We start from the raw sequence: 20,266 nt of genomic DNA, 5'->3' as shown, positions 1-20,266 counted from the left end.
TCTACATCATCTACTCAAGAGTAAGCAGGGGCATAACCCAAAACATAGCTTACAAGTACTCAAATGTATCTTTAGGAAGAGGCTTCATAAAGATATCTACAATCTAATGCTTTGTACTGACATACTCCAATCTGATTTCTATTTATGCAACTTTCTCTCTGAAAACATGATACTTAATAGATATATCTTTAGTCTTAAAATGCAATACATGATTCTTGGACATACTTGTTGTACTTGTGTTATCATAATGTATGATAACAGATTTTGAAAACTCTATCCCAATATCTTTTAGCGTCTTCTTCATCCACATAATTTGATTACAATTGTTTGCTACTACCACATACTATGCTTCAACTATACTCTATGAGATGCAATCGTATTTTTTGCTTAGCCAAGAAACCAATCTTCCTCAAAGAATAAATGCTCCACCATTAGTGATCTTTCAGTCATCCATACTGCTTGCCCAATCCACATCAATATAAGCACATAAAGTGAAATCACTTGATCTATTATACCATAATCCATAATCGGGTGTAACCTTCAAATATCTAAATATCTTGTTTAATGCTACATAATGAGATTCCTTAGGATAAACTTGAAATCGTACTACTATCCCAACTGCATTTGTTATATCTTGTTTGTTGTGAGTCAAATATTGCAAACCTCCAATCATTGATCTATACTTCTTCTTCTCAATGATATGTGTCTCATCTTTGCTAGATAACTTGTGACTAGTTACAATAGGTGTACCAATAGTTTTACAACTCTCCAAGCCAAATCTTTTGAACAAGTCTTTCAAATGCTTAGCTTGTGATATGAAAATACCATCATTGTTTTGTACAATCTGTAAACCCAAGAAAAACTTCATCTCACCAATCATACTCATCTCAAATTCATTCTTCATTTCTTCAACAAATTTATGACATGCTTCATCATTACCTCCAAAGATTATGTCATCAAAAAATATCACAATGATCAACAAATAATTTTTAATTTCTTTCAAATATAGATTACTATCTGCCATGCCTTTCACAAATTCAAGTTTTGTCAAATACTTATCCAATCTTGCATACCAGGTTCTAGGTGCTTGCTTTAGTTTATACATTGCTTTCTTCAATCTACATACCATATCATTTTCTTCTGTCAAAAGAAATCCTTTAGGCTACTCAATGTAGACATCTTCTTCAAGTTCTCCATTCAAAAAGGCTAACTTGATATTCATCTGATACACTTTAAAAAAAATATTTGTTGCATAATCCAAGAACATTCTTACTGCTTCCATTCTGACTATAGGGGAAAATGTTTATTTATAATCTATGTCTTTGTGCTATGAATATCCTTTACATACCAATCTAGCTTTGTTCTTCACATCTTCACCTAATTCATTCATCTTGTTTCCGAATACACATTTAGTTCCTATAACATTCTTGTCTTTAGGCCTGGGAAGCAATTCTCATGTCCTGTTCTTCACAATTAGATCAAGTTCTTCCTTCATTGCTTAAATCCAATGATCATCCTTGCATGCCCCATTTGCGCTCTTACATTCAACTTGAGAAAACTTCAATAGTCTCTCTAACAAATCTAGGATTATCTTCTTCCTCATCAGAATTATAATCTATCATCATTTCTTTAACTCCAAACTTTTCATCCACTTTTAGATTTGCACACACAACAATTATCTTAGTTTGTATGATTAAAACATCTATCAGCTTTTCTTTCAATGAATAACCAACAAACATACCTTCATTGCTTCTTGGATCAAACTTACCAATATCATCATCTCTTTTTATGTAACACTTCCAAAAATTCTATTCACTGAAGGTGTATGACCAAACCACAATTCATAAGGAGTCTTGTTTGTACCTTTTCTGATATGTACTCTATTCATGGTGTATATTGTTGTATTAACTGCGTCCCTTCAAATTTTTTTGGATACACCATTGGACTTGTTGCCTCTAATACAAATCCGTTCCTCCTTTTTGCTATCCCATTTTTCTCATGGGTCTTAGGTGACGATAATTGTCTCTTAATTCCATTTTATTCATAAAACATGTTAAACTCTCTAGAAGTAAACTCTTCACCTCTATCTAATATCAAACATTTAATCTTTACTCCAAATTCATTCTCAACTCTATTCTCAAATATCTTGAACTTCTCAAATGCTTCAGATTTTTTCTTTAAGAAATGCTACCCACATCATTCTAGTGAAATCATCAACAAAAATCATAAAGTACGTTTCTCCATAGAAACCTCTTGTTCTGGTAGGGTCACTCAAGTCTATATGAACAATCTCCAACTTCTTTGTAGCAATGAACTTCTTGTTGGGAAAGGAAACCTTCTTCTTCTTAGCCATTATACATCGTTGCACACAACAATAGCAAGCTTCATAATTATAGGAAAATCTTTGACTACAAATGTACTACTAGCCTTCACAATGTTATCAAAGTTTATATGATAGAACCTTCTATGCCATAACTAACTATTATCCACTTTTGCAACCAAACAAGTCATCTTAGTAGGATTCAATTGAAACACATTACCTCTGGATGTTGTACTGGTTCAAATTAGCTTACCATCCTTATCTTTGATAATGCAGTCTTCTTTGTGAATTTCAATTGATAACCTTTGTCAACCAACTGTCCAATGCTCAACAAGTTATGTCAAACCAACAACAAAATAAACATCATCAATGTTAGTTTTTCCATCAAGAGTAATAGATCATATCCTTGTGATATGACAAGGCACATTGTTACCAACCTAATAGTACCTCCATCATGATTTCAAAATTTAAAAAATTTGTTCATATCACCAGTCATATGATGTGAACATCCACTATCTATAATCCAATCATATTTATTTTCAACTTTATAAACTAGGGCTTTTTCTTCTCTAATTTCAATTTCATAACTTTCTTCTTATATAGCCCCAAATCCTAGCTCATCATCACTTTCACTCTGAACTCTTTCCTCAGATTCATCATCTTGAATTGCATACAAGCAATCTCTAGGTCTTCTAGACTTGAAATTTCTCTTATACGTTTTTCTCTCTTTTAGGACACTTAGAAGCATAATGACTAGATTCATTACAAGTCCAACATTTAAAGAACTTCTTACCATGTGGTTCTCTTCTCACAAGCAAGACTATACTTTTTTCAATCTTTCTATCTTCTTCAGATCTGGATCTGCCACTACTAGAATAGTCTCCATGGGTGCTTGCACTTCTGGATAAACAAGGACAAATACTTAATGCATTAAAAGTTGTTTCCAACTCTTGTCAATTCTCCAAACTGCCTCCAACTAGATTTTGTTGCTTCCAATATTCCAAGCAAAGTCTCCTTGGTGAACTTTTTAATGTAGGGCATCAAGATTTCAATCATCTGCGCTACTCGTTTGAATGGTGATGTCAAAGTTTTCAAAATCTTCCACACAATCTCATCTTCCACTTTAGATCCTTCACAAGACTTAATTCTTGCAACAATCTAAGATATTCTACCAGTATAGATTCTAACAAATTCATCTTCCATCATTTTAGCCTCTTGAAACAAACATATCCAATTTTGTAATCTCATTCTTTTAGCATGCTTATCTCCTTCAAATGTAGATTCTAAAGATTTCCAAATTTTATGAGATGTCTCTAGTGATTAAATCTGATTGTATTCGTTTTCAGGAATAGCTGACGGTAGTGCTTCTCTGGCTCGCATGTTACACAAACAAATCTCTTTCTGGTTCACTTCATTAATCAAGCTTGCCTTCTTCCACAATTGCTTTGTCACTCTTTGTGAAAAGCCAATATCCTAGACCCATACATAGCAAATGAGTCTTCATCTTTTCCTTCCAGCTGTCATAGTTAACTCCATCAAACTTAGGACTTTTTTTTTTGAAGTGACTCGTCATTGATCTCCCAAAGCTATTAAGCTTTATCTTCAAGGACCTAAGGCTGTGATACCAATTGTTAGAAAGTAAAGTCCACCAATATAACCAAGAAAGGGGGGGGGAGGGAGAGGTGAATCAATTATCCAACTATTATAACAATTATCAACCTTATTAATCCTCAACCTTATTGATTTGTTCTAAAGATTGAGGCCAGTACCAAAACTAACATCTGTAGCAACTACAAAATGATGATTTCCCTTGAAGTTCTCACAAAATTCAGTCTTAAATAGAACAAGTCAGATAGAGAAGATGCAGCACATGACTTCTGAAACCAAAGCTAGGGATGTACAACAGAAAATGTAAGATTTGCAAGTCTAAAGAACTGAGTTCAAATGCATGCAGATTGTTCAGCTTGTAAGAGATGACTAGATCAAAAAGCACGATAAAAAAATTGTTTATGACATGGAATGAATGTCCTATCCACTTTGCCTCCCATTCTTGTTTAAAAGCAAAGTCCACGATGGAAAGCTTGTCATTACCTTAGGTATTATGAAGAGTTCACTTGTACAGATCAAACTAAAGCTAATGCATTAACAATTTGCTACTTTGTTACAATGCGACCAATTCCTGTGATGACAAAAACCAATTTCGCTCCTAGTTGCAAAGCTAACTTGTACAAGAGATCTTTAAAAGAATTTAACTACTTGAATATGATACAAGCATCCGAAACAAAGATAACTTGCATCAGTGGTCAACTTCTGAGAACCACTATAAAAAGTTTCAAGTTTTCAAGAATACACAACAGTAGCTCCACAGCTTCATTTTGTTCTCAAAACATGTTCAGGCCATCTACATCATCATTTGGTACAGCAAGACCCATGTAATCAGTGTCAGCATTTGGCAAGCTAATATCCTCATAGTTCAACCAATTTGCAATGTCTTCTGCACTAGGAAGTTGCAAATGTGACAAATCTATGGGGATATTATCACCGGATGTATCATCATCAGCAATGGAATTCTGTAACACAGGCATTTCAACATTCACTTTCACCACTTTATCACTAATTTTTTCCCAATAACTTGATGCCAATGATGGTGTTTGTTCTTTAGATGGCCTGCCAAGAAGGTCATTTTCTGCAGCAGACAACCAAGCAGTTTTGTGCCTTGGTTTGAGCTTGTTTCTCATCTCACCCTTTGCATTGGCCAGATCTGGTTGACAATTCCTAGTACAGCCAGATCTGATTATGATCTCTTTGGCCTGCACCTTGCCCTCTCTGTCTCTTTTACTGCGTTTTCTTTTAGCCCCCCTAGGTAGAGTAGTCCCAACAGCTGCTGTACCCCTTAGAGTGCCACTTTTGTTAACTTCTTCAAGTAGACGTTCTATATTTTTCCCAGGTGTTGACCATGTCTCACCTTTCAGAACAGTTCGCATTGAGAAAGAAGCTGTACCTTGCCTTGTGTTACATAATTCCCAATCTCCATTCTCCAGCTTCTGCATATGTTGTACAACAATATGAGAAGATTTTCCTGGAGGGACTATAGGATCAGCTGCAAACACAACAAGGAATGAATGAATTTAATTGCTATACAAATTGACTAATTTCAGACTCAACCCGCTACCTGTGGCAATTCAAATAATACAGTTCCTGAGGCCAGGTTAACAAGACTCTGAAAGCTTTTAGTGTAAAGTAACTTTAAATCAATTATCTATTAACAAAGGACTTTATGCCATTAGTACTAAGATAACAAGCACTAAAAGAGAATATCCCCCACAAAACAGAAAGAAGTGAATAAACTCAGCACATGTATGTACAAAACCTGATGTTTTGATATCTGAGAGAGCATGTGCACTATCAGAAAGTGAATTTGCAGTGTCACCCTTGATAGCATCACCAAGTAACTTTGTATCCTTTTCCTTCAAGGATATTGAGAACATTCCTTCTTTTAAAGATGCATCTGAAAGGCACCTCTTGCCAGTTTCTTCAAACATTCTACACTCAGCTAGTGTCCCTTCAACAAAACTCTGAGTAGCTTGCTTTTTTACTTTGTTTTGTGCAATTTTACAACCACGTGAGTTGGTGCCTTGCAATCCCTGTAAAAGAAATAATTCCCTCAGATAAAAATGAAGAATGATATTCATTTCATATGATACCTTTCTCTAAATATTTTATGTGCTACTAAAGGTTGAACTCTAAAGCAGTTTTATAGTTTCTCGCAGTGGAATTTCTTAGGAGGTGAGAGAATCTTGTGGTTTCTGTCCAGATTAATTTGGGCAAACCCAAACAACATTTCACAAGTTCTGCAGAATCCACAATGAATCTAATGAATTTTCATGATTTGAAAATAAATAGATTATAAATGTTTCCGTGTTCACTTGATACAAATCCTGACATTTTCCTGCTGACACTGCAAGAAACAAGTTTAATGCTACCTGAGAACCATGCAGATTGGGCTGATCTTCACATGGAAAATAAAAAAATACCCTGGAGAACGAAATCATTCACATTAAAAATTGAAAGCTGAAAGTGTCCTTTCTCAAGAGGATTCTAGGATTTCTAGTGGATACTTAACTATATGCACTTTTCCATCAGCATTTATAATTTGATGAAACATTACAACTTTTAGGAAAGCAAGAAATGAGAAAATTGATTTACTGGAAGCAATTTTGATTAAAATCACCTGTTGCTCGAGCTCATCCTTAAGCTTACAAGTCTCTGTTTTCATTTCCTCATCTCCCCTATTTTCTAGATCTGGCTGAAACGGGAAATGGAAGCACATTACAAGAAAATTGTGAAGGAAACAAAAAATCTTCAAGACACAATGATAGAGAAAAATTAGCTAGAAAATATACCATCAATTCTTGAAATAGTCCAATAGTTTGGAGTTCCAGTAATATTCGTTGATCTAGGTCCAACTCTTGTGATTGGATGCCATATGCATTTTCAGTATCAATTTCAATATGAGTACAATCACCACAAGGAGAATAGTCATTTGTGCAATGAAGACGGTCATCTTCTGGTCCAGCATCCAATTTTCTGTTTGTTTCGTCAGAGTTTTCCTCAACAATTAAAGCTGAAAGCAGTCTTTGATAAAGTGGAACCATCCTGTCATAAAGACAACTAGGTTTTCCAGGTGTCTTGATGTCCTCTTTAGCATTCAAACTGCTAGAAGGCTTCAAGGACTCATTATCCACAGACACATCCATATATCTTTTTTGATTACTCAAAACAATTGGACTTCCTTTTGCTGGCAGCATACTACAGATAATATCAGCCTGGCAAAAGGGGAATTATTTATTTAAAGACAGCAAATATGAAATTTACATAAAAAATATCCTCACAATAAATCAATGCTAAAATATCAAAGGCAATTCCAAACTGTCAAAATCTCTACATCTATTAAAAACGTTCAGCATGAGCCCTGGATGCTTAGTAAACAATATATAGTATATTCTACAGAAAATGAGCCATTTTGTGTGATAAACTAATTTGCCAAGGAGTCCACCTTAACTATTAATTAAAATTTAAGTATATGAAACTACTGAACTTTGTAGGACATGGTTCGTGCCAGTGCCATTAATTAAGCATCATTTATTTGTCATTTCACAGCCATTCATATTTACACGAGTTAAGCTAGTTCCTAACTGGTTTGCCTCTCTGCCCAGGAGCAGCACGGGAGTCTACAAAAGCATTATGAATCAGAACACCTGCAAGAAGTTTGAGGGCATCCTCTAAGGATTGGGTCACAACCTTTCCGTGGAAGCCAGAAATCAACTAGCCACATCAGGTGAAGTGCTATATTGAGCATGGCAATGCATATCTCAGATTTCAGACCTTGTGTAGAAGAAAGGCATTGATACCAGAAGATAAGTATCACTCCCAGGCACTCCTAATCAGCATTCTGAGGCCAAACTACTCAAAGAGAAGCCTTGGGAATAAAGCTACAGGTGCCTGTAAGATCTGAATACAGTTCAAGAGTTCTTACAAGTTACATGCAATTGGTTTATATGCTGCTATTGTAGCCTGAGATAAAGTCTGGAAAACTAATTGCCTGTTTATTGGACGTATGAAATATATCTCTGTCTAAATCCTCGATTGACTGAGTCCCTATTCTGGGCTGTAGAAAGTTATTCAAATTGTATTATGGGCAGACATCCTGAGTAAGACAAGCATATGGTATTTGAATTGTATAATGGACGAACGGTCTAAATAATACTAGCATATGTTGTTTCTTGTTATCCAAACATTGTATAGTAGTTGAGCTGGTAAAGTATATAATCTGAATATATTTGGGGAAATCATTGCTAATGAGTAACTGGTTGATCTAAAAAGCTAAAGTCTGAATAAGCATGATTTCTTTTGTTTTCAAATTTAAGGAATATACTGTATATACTAGAAAACCTCTTTGCTTTATAAGCTGCTTTGTTTCATTTTGGAGACTAAAATGTCTGCTTTACTCTGAATCTCATGTATAATAAAACTGAGATATTCAATGAATGAAAGAAATGAATCACCTCTCCAGTTTGATTACCAGCAGTAGGACATATAAGAATTGCATCTTCCTCCTCTACCTCTCTGACCTGCATATACCAACAAAAATGTCAACAACAAAAGATCAAACAAAGATCCAATTGAAGAAAATGATAAAATTACATAAGTTTCAAGAGTGGAATCCTTAAATATATTTATTGGCAGCGGTCATGAATGATAAAGCTGTTACCAGTTGCTTGAGAAATTCTTGGTTGTCTTGAGTAGCAGATGCAAAAAATGGTTCCATTTGCTTGCAAAAGGATCCTGAGCATGCAACATCTGACACAAATACTTCTACGTCAAGCTACCAGATAGTAAAAAGAATTATTCTATGCAACTGAGATCATTTTCAGGAACCTTGGTAAACATATAAGACTATTCACCTCAAAGAAAAACTTACAGATATTAGGTCAAACTTCCTCAAATGTTTCAATCAGGCTAACTTCATAGAAAAAAATTAGGAATCTAAACAGAAGCATCACGTGCAACTTTTATTTTTCCCTAAGAGAATGTGAATTTAGCAAAATGATGAATTATAGCAATCAGCTGTTTCAGCTTCAGGCCTGAGAATGTATTCATATTCAAAATTATTTCCAATTTTCTTATCCTTAATCCAGTAAGACTCAAATTCATACCACTTGCATTATTAGAAGCATTAACAGTTGCCAGGAGTTCTTCCCTATCATCCAAATCCCCTACAAAGATCACCAGCCAGCATTAACATAATATGACAGTAGAGAACAATGTTTCTCAATTTACATAGAAAGAAAACACTCAATTATCAAATAATAACTGCAGCATGCCTGTAAGTTTTGATAATCCATTCTTAATTGGACACCTTGGCTGGATAACTCCCTTTCGATTCAATGAAGAATTTCTGGTTGGAGATTGACTTGTCCTACTGAACAAACCAAGAAGCTGCTATCATTCATGCAAATATAATGGCCAATTCTTTAAAATTATTCTTAAGTATTTAATCATGCAAAAATTAAAATGTTTTAAATAATAAAATTACTAACCTTGCTACTTTATCAGTAACTAGCCTTGTGCTTCTTAGTTTCTTTCTAGGTGCAGGATTTTCAAGGTTTCCACTTATAGGACCATTCATTCTAAGAGAAGTGCTATCCTTCCCACTCCTTCCTGGTCTCTGGACACCATCTCCACTCTCTGGTTCAATGACATTTTTTTCCTTAACTAAAGGCAAAAGAAATAATCCAACCTTTTGACAAACAGGTGCATTTTTCTCAATTGCATCTCCTTGTTTCTTCCTCTTGTTCTTGCACTTGTCACCAGATCCTGATTCCTCGCTCTCAGAAAAAGCAGCTAAAGAAAAGATATTTCCAGTCTTTAATCTGCTGTGCTGGAAAGCATTATTGTTGGAAGAGCATCTTAGATTACTTTGGTCACTGCTTTCAGTTGAATTAGGTATTAAAGACCTCTCCAAAAAATTTGGTAAATTATCATGATTCAAAATTAGAGGCATCAAATTTGTTCTTTTTATACATTGACGTTTTCGTGGCTTTTGTTCAGACCAGTGGATAGCAGGGGTTGATGAGAATCCTGATGACAATGATTGCTTGCAACTATTTAAGCCACCAGTGCTCTGAACTCTATTTGGATTTGAAGTCCGTTCACGGTTATCAAATATTGGAGAGGTGTGTGGAACATTTGGAGATAATTTCACAAAAGAACAACCACCCTTTCCTTTTGCAGGGTTTGCTGCATGATTTTTGTTGCAGATATTGGACCTGAATACAATAACATACAGATATTGAATGTTAAGACATTAGCAAGACAAGCTCAAAATTGAGGAAGAATTCTGAGCATTGACAGGAGAGCTAGTGAAGTGTATAGCCTTATTTCCACACTTGACCAAGATCAGATAATGTACGATAACAGAATCTAGATTCTAGATCCATCTTCAAAATTGGCAGATTCAATAACTTATGAGCCTAAGATAATTAAAAAGTAAATGTCACCATTGATATTTTCATGATGATACAAAGTATTCTTCTTTTTGTTGAGTTATTAACAGAGACTGAAAAGTCCTAAATCTTTTGACCATTTCAATGAAATTTAGTGTTAAGCAAAACATTTGTATTTAACTTTCCACTAATCATTTGAAATGGAACCTCTTTTTGAACTTAGTTTAATACATATCATCTCTGAATCAATATATATGCATAACAGTTATACAATCTGAAGAATAGGAGTGGTAGAAACTCCTTCACAAAGCAAAGGTTCCTATGCTTTTGATAAAAGTCTTATAGAAACCAAAGAAATTGGATAATATCCAAATCTGATAATAGGATTCTAATCAATATTAAACCAATGGTTTTCACTCTGTGACAAAATTAGGTACAATACAGTAAATCTTTGCTGAGCACTCTGCTCCTTTTTCCCCTCTTATGTTTGAATAAATTTTTACCCCTCCTTTAGTTTATAAAACATCATCCGTTGGTTTCCCTCTATCAATGACATGAACAAAAGTGTCAATAGTTAAAATTGAAAATGTTAACTAAACAATGTTATAATTTAAGCAACAACATTAGTCATGGGTTGATGTACAAGTGACCTTTTTTCACTTATAAAAATCTGATTTCCACTTCATCAAGATTTACCTTCAACATTTGAATTACCCAAAAGTATGGTCCAGGTGTATAATTTCCCTAATATCTACATGTCATTTGACTAAATTTTTCAATCTTCTTCTATTTGCTAGTAATTGCATGTATATACTTTTTATCCCACAAGATAATTATCTGCATTATCAATGAATAAATATTTTCTGGAGTTCTTTTCTTTGCTGTTTGTTAGTTTACATAATACAATGCTTTTATAAAGCCTTTTAGATTTTGTATAAAAAGAATTGATAAACTCTGGTAATGCAACCAGAGGCAGCAAGCATTCATGATAAGGATGTACATTATCCTCAATGCATGACCCAATTTTTGCAATACAAAGAATTCAAAATAAACATAATCAGTTTCTTCTGTAATGTTCAGAAAAATATTAAGAGTGGTGACAACCAGTAGAGAGGATTAGCTGGGAGCCTCTGAACGTACTAGCTGAGAAAAACTAAATTACTAGAACAACATTTGTACTTCAGAGGCAGTTCAACTAATAGCCTTAAACTACTGCACAACATCATTAGATCCTAATGAAAATCTTCATTTATTATCTTTGCCGAAAATGCAATACTCAAAATCTCTGACCACATCAATATTTGTGACACTACATTATGTTGACCCATCAACATTGAATGTAAACATTTTAGAACAACTAAACAACCATCCTGAATAATTGAGATTAAATAATGTTAATGAAAAGTCCTACCTGAAGCCATGGCTTTCACTTGACCTCAAGTGGGTCTCAGAGCTGGGCCTTTGCTGTTTACCCTGTTTATAATCTTTATCTCCATCCAGCATTCTATTTGCTTCTGACTTGACAGAAACATCTAACTTCATTCCAGAATATCTTCTGATCAATTTTGCCGTTTCCCAGCTTTCACTTCTAGCTGTCAAGGTCTTATCCTTGACTTTTGAATGAGTACTAACCTTTCTCGACCTCAATATATCTCTTTCCCTATCTATCATTATAGATGCTCTAGAAATATTGTTGGGATAGCCTGGCACCTGAGACCATTCATAAAGCATCAAGCAATAGATCAGATAATGCCTATTTTCTTTACTAGAGTTCTACTATCTATACTAGGCAGCACATGGACCTGTTCAAAATACAATTAAGAACAATCCTAAACTATAACAAGTTCCTTGAGAGAATGTGGTATTCAACTACAGAAAATTATAAACCCAAGATATTATCTAAACACTTATCTCTCTCTTTTTTATAACTAGCAAGCAAAAGTGCTTGTCAAAAATTCCTACAGCATGGATGAAGGTACAAAAGAGAAAATTTAAAAATTTGAAAACACCAATTCAATGTTTACTGAATTTTCTCAACCTTCTTACCATATTCTTGACCTTCTACAATCAACAGATAAAGGAAAACTAGCAAAAATTTTGAATGAGGAAAATGTTACAAAAATAGAAAATGTAATGAAACAGAGAAATGAAAGGATAAAATACTATATTTCTGGACAGGCATTTCTGATACAAACCCTAATATTCATCATGAGGATGCAAACTTGTTTATGTGGAACAGGTGCTGGTATTTCTATTTGAGACCTCTTCCTTGGCAACATTAGTTTATGATATCTATCTAGTTTGTCTATAGCTTCATCCAAAACATTTATCTTCTTCTGCACCACAGAAGTTTCACATTAACTATGATAAAAAAATGCTGCCCAATGGTATAGACATCCAACCTTATAGTTATAACATTCTGCATAGCATCTAGGACTGGAAAATTGCAATAAACACTTATACTGTTTGAAAACACTTGACATACAAAACCCATGCAAACTACAAATTTTAAGAAAAACCCTTGCTACAATGAACCGTAATGAAATGTTTTGTCTTTGGATATATTACCCCACCTTGAGAGAACTTTGAGACAAATCCTTACTGACTTTAGCTCTTCTACTCCAAGAGAAGGAGGAGGTTCAGTCTGCACTGGACCCAATGATGGAACTTCTGCTGAGGTTCCTACTACAGCATTAGTCACCCTTTTCAGTTCTGGATGATGATAATATGTATGATTTCCCATTTGAAAGTTAATCCAAAAGTAGAACTTGTGATAGAGGCAATTTTTCTCCATGTAATGACATATCCCTCAGGGAATGTTTTGATCCATCTGAGCTAGCAGAGAATATTTTAAACCTCAGATTCTTTGTCATCTTTCTCTGATATGTTCAAGATCTCAAATCCCAAAACTTAATCTATAACAGATAAATTCAGAGATCAAACACCAAGTAGCTGAAGTGTCTGACAAAAGCATTTAATTCAATCTTGTGTTCATTCAAGGAAACATCTGACTAAAGGTTTAATGTAATGTCCCCCTTTGTTATATACCTAAAATATTGCCCTAGGGCCTAAATGACAATAGCAACAACTAAATTTATCGGCAAGAGTATTTTCTTATTAAATTACATATTAGTAATTGCATCAAGTAAGTTAATTATTTGGCATTGAATATAGCAATGAAGATTCCCACCTATAGACACACATATTAGAGTTGCAACCCTAATAGAAACTTGAGGGAAGAAGCACCATAGAATGCTAGGAGACAATCCACCCCAGTTAAACCCATGAACTTTGAACAAGTAATTGAACTCAATGTGACGCCTTGGCCAACAAGTAATAAACTCAATCAGTGCCCACAAGGAACTAACTTAATAGGCATCCACTTTATGAGTAGGAGTTCATATCCCCACATTCCTTGTGTTTCACTTTTCTGTTTCTAATAGATTTTCTTTCTTAAATCAATGCAAAATTATTTGTGATTAAAGTAATTCAAGCAAATCATCTAGTCTTATTAGATTCCACACATGGCATGCCAAATAGTTCAGAAAAATGTATGTAGGTTATGTCTCACTACTATATATACTTACTTATATACATACATAAATATATATGTGTATCTATCTGGATTCCTGATCCTATTCAATGATTTTCTCCAAATGAAAATCTTCCTTAAATATCTGTCAAGGGGGATGAATAGATACTCCCATTACCTGTTTTCACCAAACAGGGTGTCTCCTCCAAGATAATTGAACCCTGTTTAATATGCATGTAGGTTGTATCTCACTGATGTATATATTTACTTACACAAGCGGGCACACACACACATGTATGTATGTGGATTCCTGATCCTATTCAATGCTTTCCTCCAAATGAAATTCTTCCTTAAATATCTGTCAAGGGGGATGAATAGACACCCCCGTTACATTTTCACAAAATGTGGTGTCTCCTCCAAGATAATTGCACCCTCTTTCCTCCCCTGCCTCTTCATCTCATGTGGCTGTTGGAAACCACCCTGTTTAGTGAATTGTTAAGTTTTACAAGTGCTCCTATTATGGAATAAACTCTAAATGTAGTGATCAGCTTAGAGAATAGAGAAAAGGTGAAGTTTTATGAATAAGGCCATTTTCTTCTCATAGATGCATAACTAGCAGCCAGAAGTATAAACTTTAATTATTTTATTCTCTTTTAGGGACAGTGCATGTATCATGCTGGTAGCATGTCATATTTTTCCCCTCTAATTGGTCCTAAACATTGTTTTAACCCAGGTTGGCTTTCATTCCTTTATTTGCTCAGGCTTTTAGTGCCGCAATCTATATTCGCAAATCTCTAGCCTTAGATGAAACGTGGCACTTAATTAAATCTTGTCCAAATCATAATAATCAATCTGATAGATACTGATTCTTGGCACATTCGCTTGCATACTTGTCTATGCAGTGATCACATTAAATTAAATTGTGTTCCAAAGACAATACAAATGCAGTTTTAAGATAAGAAGTTATATTAAGTTTATCAAAATGTACGAAAATTCTGGTTTGGTAGTTGCCCTCAATCCTAGTACACTAGAAGATTTGATTCAAAAGGCAACAAGATTAGAAATTACATCATATGAAGACTAACCCAACACCAAAAGTCTAGCCTCGCAACTTCCCTATAGAAAAATTGGTTTGAAAAGCATTTCTACCAAGAAATGACAACAAAGAACTACAAAAAGAAAAATTGTTTCCATTGTAAGGAAAATTTGGAGCACAAGCATGTTCGTAAACAAGAACACCTTACCAATATGCACATTTAATGGCAATAACCACTGATTATAGAGCTCCACAAGTAGTTGATGTCTTCTTCAAAGAAATTTTTAGGCTACAAGGCTCCTCAAAAATATTGTCAGTGATAAAGAGTCAATTCTTTACCTTGTTTGCATTTCCTAACGATGGATCATTGAGTATGATCCAAAACCTTGATGCTAACAAAATCCACACAATTGAATCCAGAAGTGCATCCTCAAAGGCTATGGACTATGAAAATCTAATGTCTGCAATCTGAACATTGATGCTAACAAAATCCACCCAGTTGAATCCAGAAGCACATTCTCTAACAACTCTTTTGCCTAGCAGCAACCAAACTCATACCAAGCAAAGGCTATCATACTCACAAACTAATGAACAACTTAGATGAAATGACTGATCAACTATTTAATTTCTTGTAATGTTCCCTTTTGAATTGCCCTAAATCTTGCCCCCTATGCTTGTAGAATATAAGACTATTGCGGGTTATACGTTCTCAGACTGCTACAGTAAAGTAGATGGACTTCACTTGATTCCGTTTTCCTCTTTTGATGCTGATTTCTTCTCTTTGGATAAGTGCTGACACTGGTTGGTTTGTGCCTTTCTTCAATCAAAGTTCCTCCTTAAATTATAAATACCCTTCTCTTGTTGCTGAAGGGTTTTGTCCTTTATGGTGGCTACCTTGTGACGTAGAGCTTGGTAGACCCACAGATCTCACTGATCAATGTCACTTGGTTCAAAACTCTTCATGTTTTAAGCCTATATCCTTTCACTGGGTTTCTCTCAAACCCTCATACTCAACCACCAATTTCAATAATGTATTGCAACACCCTCTAGGGCCTTAACCAATGTTACATGGGGAATCGCACCCCCCTCCCAAACCTCGATGTACCCATCCCCGAGACGTCCTGCACCCAGTACTCACGTACCCAAGTACCCCCACCTCTGCCATTTTGCAACCATGCTGCTGTTAGTATGAGGACTTGGATTTCTATTTGACTTTTGTTTTTTGAATGCTACTATTGGGATGTAATTTTTTACTATGTTGAATGTTCAATGGTTCTAGTTCATGTTGCATTTTGGCTATGTTAAAGTATTTTAATTTGGTATGTTCTACTGAAACATCATTTCATAACAAGCATTTCAAGTTCTATATGTATACTATAAAATACTCCTCCCTGCCCTGTCCTTCCCCTGCCACCATCCCCTGGCCATCCCCTCACCATCCCGAAAATAAGGCCCATTTTCCCCTTGTCTCAAAAACTCGTTCCGAAGTCCCGCCATCCCAATGTACCCCAATACTGGGGTAACATTGGCCTTAACATGTCCCATTCAACAGATTTCAGTGATCCAGAAACTTGTTCTTTCTCAACTTGGCATTAACCCTCTTATTCAGCCCAAACTAAGCCTTTATGTCCTAGTAGCTCTACCCAGACTAGTTTTTCTCAGTTTTCTCAATTCCATCCCAAAACACTCAGCAATTAAATTAGAGTTCCAGACACCCTTTTGGAAGTTGTATAACATACTTCAAGGATTCATATCACTCCTTTCGATATTAGGGGAGATCCAATGCTGTTTGCACCAATTTTAGGCCTAATTAGGCCAATTTTGCGAGTAAGTACCCCTGAAACTTGGCACAAAATCTAGTTATGACTCCAAACTAAGAATTCTGTAGGTATTTTGTACAGCCATCCTTGTTTGATGGATCAATCAGAAAACCATCCTTGTTTAAGCCCTATATCTAGGGCTTTCTCAAAATGGCATGTACCTTCACTTCCAAGACCAAACAAAGGATCCTACAGCATGTCCTTAATGTCCTTATACACATTCAAACGTAAAACACTATCCTTATGTGGGCAGATGTTCCAATCCAATACCTGCTCACACCCTTCACATACTCTTCTTAAGCCTTCCTTGAGTACTTTGGTGATCACCATCCAATACTGCATCAAAGTTGTTAGCAGGAGCATATTGAAGATGTTGAAGATCCATTCCACAAGAAACGGATGATACAAAAATTGGAATGGCCTTATTCCATTGAAAAACTTACAAATTTATCAACAACTTGTACGCTGTTAAAGACCAGTCCTACAGTCTGTTAAAAAATTTCATAAATGGATTCAAAATGCCATAGAAGGGACTAGGAAATGTTACCAAAAAATCTTCTAGAAGGTTCCAATGGAGCTTGTAAGAGAAACAATCAAAATGCGCTCAGAACTTGCCAAAAATCTGAGTTTTATTATTTCTTCATGAGTACAGTCCATACAACCAGATAAGAAATCCTCTCCAATCACTTCATCTGCCTTCCTTCGCATGTAATGTGACTTGTAAAGTCCACACAAACTGGTTTGAACCAACTCTAACTTCCAAAACTTGTAAAAAACTTCAAACTAATGGTTTGGGCAACTAGCAGTTAGTTTTTTAATTAAAAATCTTGATTTTCCCTCCAAACACAATTTAATCCTTTCTAATGACTCCAAAGGCTTGTAAATGCCTTGATCCACCTAATCCTGGTTTAAAACATCTGAAACTCCTTTCTATGCCCATCCATCATCCTGATTTGTCAATTTGGACCATGTTGTCAACTAGCACCTATTGAGCAATTTGGTCCTAATTGTGTGTTATTCATGACTTTATATGTTCTTGAACAATAAGGTTACTTTTGACTCCTATTGACCTATACCAACCCCTGGGATCATTCTTATGCCCAATTACATCATCTTGGATCGTATGGTCCTTATTAGGACCATTAGGATTTTACATTTACATTCATTGGTTTCATTACATCATATGCCATAACTGGCTTCAAGACTTCAAGTGGTCCATTGGACTTATCCTTTCCCTAATCAAGACTTGATGGCTTCATGGCTTTGCTTGTTTGGTTGGGTGCTCCTGCGCCACCTTCTCTTCAAGAGTGATGTTTCTTCCAAACTTTTGTGTGACCCATAACTAATCGTAATTGTTGTTGAGCATATTTGATCACTAGAATTAGGAATCTGTGTTAGATAGCTTACTAAGAGCGTTGTTTCCTTTATATCAATCATTGCTTTCTAATGTATTGTTGCTATTATTTATTGTTATCCACCAAGTGAATACTTTTGCTAATTGTCATCCTTATTATATCATTGTCTGGGCTGCCTAATCTTTGCTGGTTTAGTAGAGAAAATCGCAAAGCCTTAGAACTAAGACTATTTTCGAGGGCATTGATATCTTATTTATGGTAGGGGTTATATTAGTCCACTCTTCATGGGATTGCTTGCGCTCGAGCAATTTAAAATTTTGACAATCAAGAAGATCTACTCTTTCTCGATTAGTGTCTTCTATAGCAAGGCCTTTCTGCATAACCATATACTTAGATGAATGATATAACAGCTTCATTGAACACATACTATTGTCTAATTTCCTGTACATATTAGTTTGTCAGTGTTTTCTTTACAATTCATTTCCAGACCTACATGTTGGAAGGTGGAGTCATTATGGCGTACCTTGGTAGGATGTTATTCCAGCAGTGAAAGATAGTCTTCATAGGGTTTAATATGTAGCAGTGCGATTCATAATCACTATTTTTAATAAGTTGTCTTCAGTTAGGATTCTGCAACTAGAACTTTTTATACTAAGAGAAATCATTTTTTCATGAACTTTTGAATGTTGTTCCAACTGTGAAATTTTCTGAAAAAATACAAAATCTTTTTGGTCATCTTCTGTCTTTTCACATAAATCTGAAGACTTGTATTGTTGTTCTTCTCTATATTTTTCCTGCTCTTTTAATTTTTACAACACTAACATTGACATCAGAACAAAGTTGGATGAGAAGTTCAAGATCATATATTAAATTTTAAAGCGCATTCATTCTTATTTTGAACGTCTGCAAAGATTTCAAAGCGTCATTTCTAATGATATTGTGAAACATGGCATATCTCCAATAAATTGCAGATCTATTTTAGAAAGAATGCAATTCACGTAATCGCCCCTCTTCAGAGATGCCAGTAGAGTCTCGTTTGAGTTAGTCAGCCAACATCGCTCTATCGTTCCATGAGGGCAGTCCAGGGAATAACTACTCTGTACACCTTTGTTTTTGCCTTAAATTTACTAACTTAAGAACAATTTTACTGCACCTTTTCCTTCTTTGAATCTTAGAAAGTATTATTTTCCCTTCCAACTTGGTTTGCCGCTAAAATGTTGAGATACAAAATTGCGAGGAGAGGCACGATGTCTTGTATGCAAGGTAGCAGCTGCTTCTGGAGGTCAAAGTCGAGTAATTTGGCTCGAGCCATAGCACCTGCCAAACGCTATCTGGCTACAACACTCAGGCAAGACTTGCGACGATCCCCGCGCCCTAACCAAGAAAAAATATATCCATTTCTCTGCATTTTGCAGTCCTCGCCTGAAAGGGCAGTGTGCCCTACTGCTAATTGTGAAAATCATGCCCATATTTTTCCAAATCGCGCCCATTTTCCTGTTGTTTCCTACCCGCCTTCTCCCTTGGTAATCGAATAGTGTCGAGCGATTCTCGTGAATTTCTCTGAAAACAATGCTAAATCCCTTGAGGCGTCGGTTTCTTAATGCTAAGTCATCTACTACAACTGCCCATTTTGAGTCGTCACCTCCCATCGCTCCTGCCGTTAAGTGGCTCGTGTTCATTCAACAAGGATTTCCAGGTAGATTTTGGGTCTCAAACCATTAGAAGCTGCATCCGCTTAGATTTTTTAAGGAAAATTGTAAGAGTCCATGAATTTTATTTCACTATAGAAGTTTCAGCTCCTTAGTTGAAAGAAATATTGCTAAAATTTATTTTTTTGACAGAGATTGCTAAAATTTATTAGCCGATAGGCTATTATAGGTGAGACTTTCATCTAAACATGTCTTGTCGCTTAAAACAACTAGTTGTTTTTGTTAATGGTTTGCATTGATTGCGTATATTTCAATAACTGCGATATCTTTTATTAGATCACAATCTGATTTACAAACGAGATATGTGGTTCGATTGGAACATCTTTTTCATTCGTCGCCTACCTTTTGCACTTTGAAATCATAAATCGCACTTCAGTGACATTTCGGAAGTGATTATCAATATCATATTCGGCCTGGTGAAGGATGGGAGGGCAAGGAATTGAATGGCCCTGGTTTTCAAGAAATGGCAGGAGCTGGAGTGAGCAACA

General features: G+C 35.4%; 1 protein-coding gene across 3 annotated transcripts; it reads right to left on the bottom strand.

Moving 5' to 3' along the window:
* Positions 1-4,367: 4,367 nt before the first annotated feature.
* Positions 4,368-19,419, bottom strand: LOC149531596 (uncharacterized). 3 transcript variants are annotated; one of them, XM_089809796.1, is made up of 11 exons: positions 19,223-19,419; positions 11,738-12,036; positions 9,421-10,149; positions 9,205-9,302; positions 9,037-9,096; positions 8,592-8,680; positions 8,386-8,451; positions 6,724-7,146; positions 6,552-6,626; positions 5,691-5,964; positions 4,368-5,420 (listed from the first exon to the last, which is right to left on the bottom strand). In XM_089809796.1, the coding sequence occupies exons 2-11, from the start codon at positions 11,995-11,997 to the stop codon at positions 4,702-4,704; spliced, it is 2,793 nt and encodes a 930-aa protein (XP_089665922.1). In that variant the 5' UTR covers positions 11,998-12,036; positions 19,223-19,419; the 3' UTR covers positions 4,368-4,701. The 3 variants fall into 3 exon arrangements, with proteins under 3 accessions (XP_089665922.1, XP_089665923.1, XP_089665924.1); XM_089809797.1 differs by lacking the exon at positions 19,223-19,419 and adding an exon at positions 18,593-18,724; XM_089809798.1 differs by lacking the exon at positions 19,223-19,419 and adding an exon at positions 12,900-13,034.
* Positions 19,420-20,266: the final 847 nt, after the last annotated feature.

Source organism: Cupressus sempervirens, chromosome 11, assembly GCF_028749045.1.
Source record: "Cupressus sempervirens isolate cs-2001-9-10 chromosome 11, ASM2874904v1, whole genome shotgun sequence".
NCBI classification, from domain to species: domain Eukaryota; kingdom Viridiplantae; phylum Streptophyta; class Pinopsida; order Cupressales; family Cupressaceae; genus Cupressus; species Cupressus sempervirens.
Note: the sequence above shows the minus strand (reverse complement) of the source record. Positions and strands in the feature narration are given on the sequence as shown.

Bases quoted from the DNA above. Each gene is read 5' to 3' on its own strand.
- LOC149531596 (XM_089809796.1), bottom strand. From the start codon at position 11,997: ATGATAGATAGGGAAAGAGATATATTGAGGTCGAGAAAGGTTAGTACT. The intron at 7,147-8,385 runs GTGATTCATTTC...CCCTTTTGCCAG, and splicing joins CTGGTAATCAAACTGGAGAG to GCTGATATTATCTGTAGTAT. The intron at 5,421-5,690 runs GTTTTGTACATA...TTGTGTTTGCAG, and splicing joins CTCAGATATCAAAACATCAG to CTGATCCTATAGTCCCTCCA.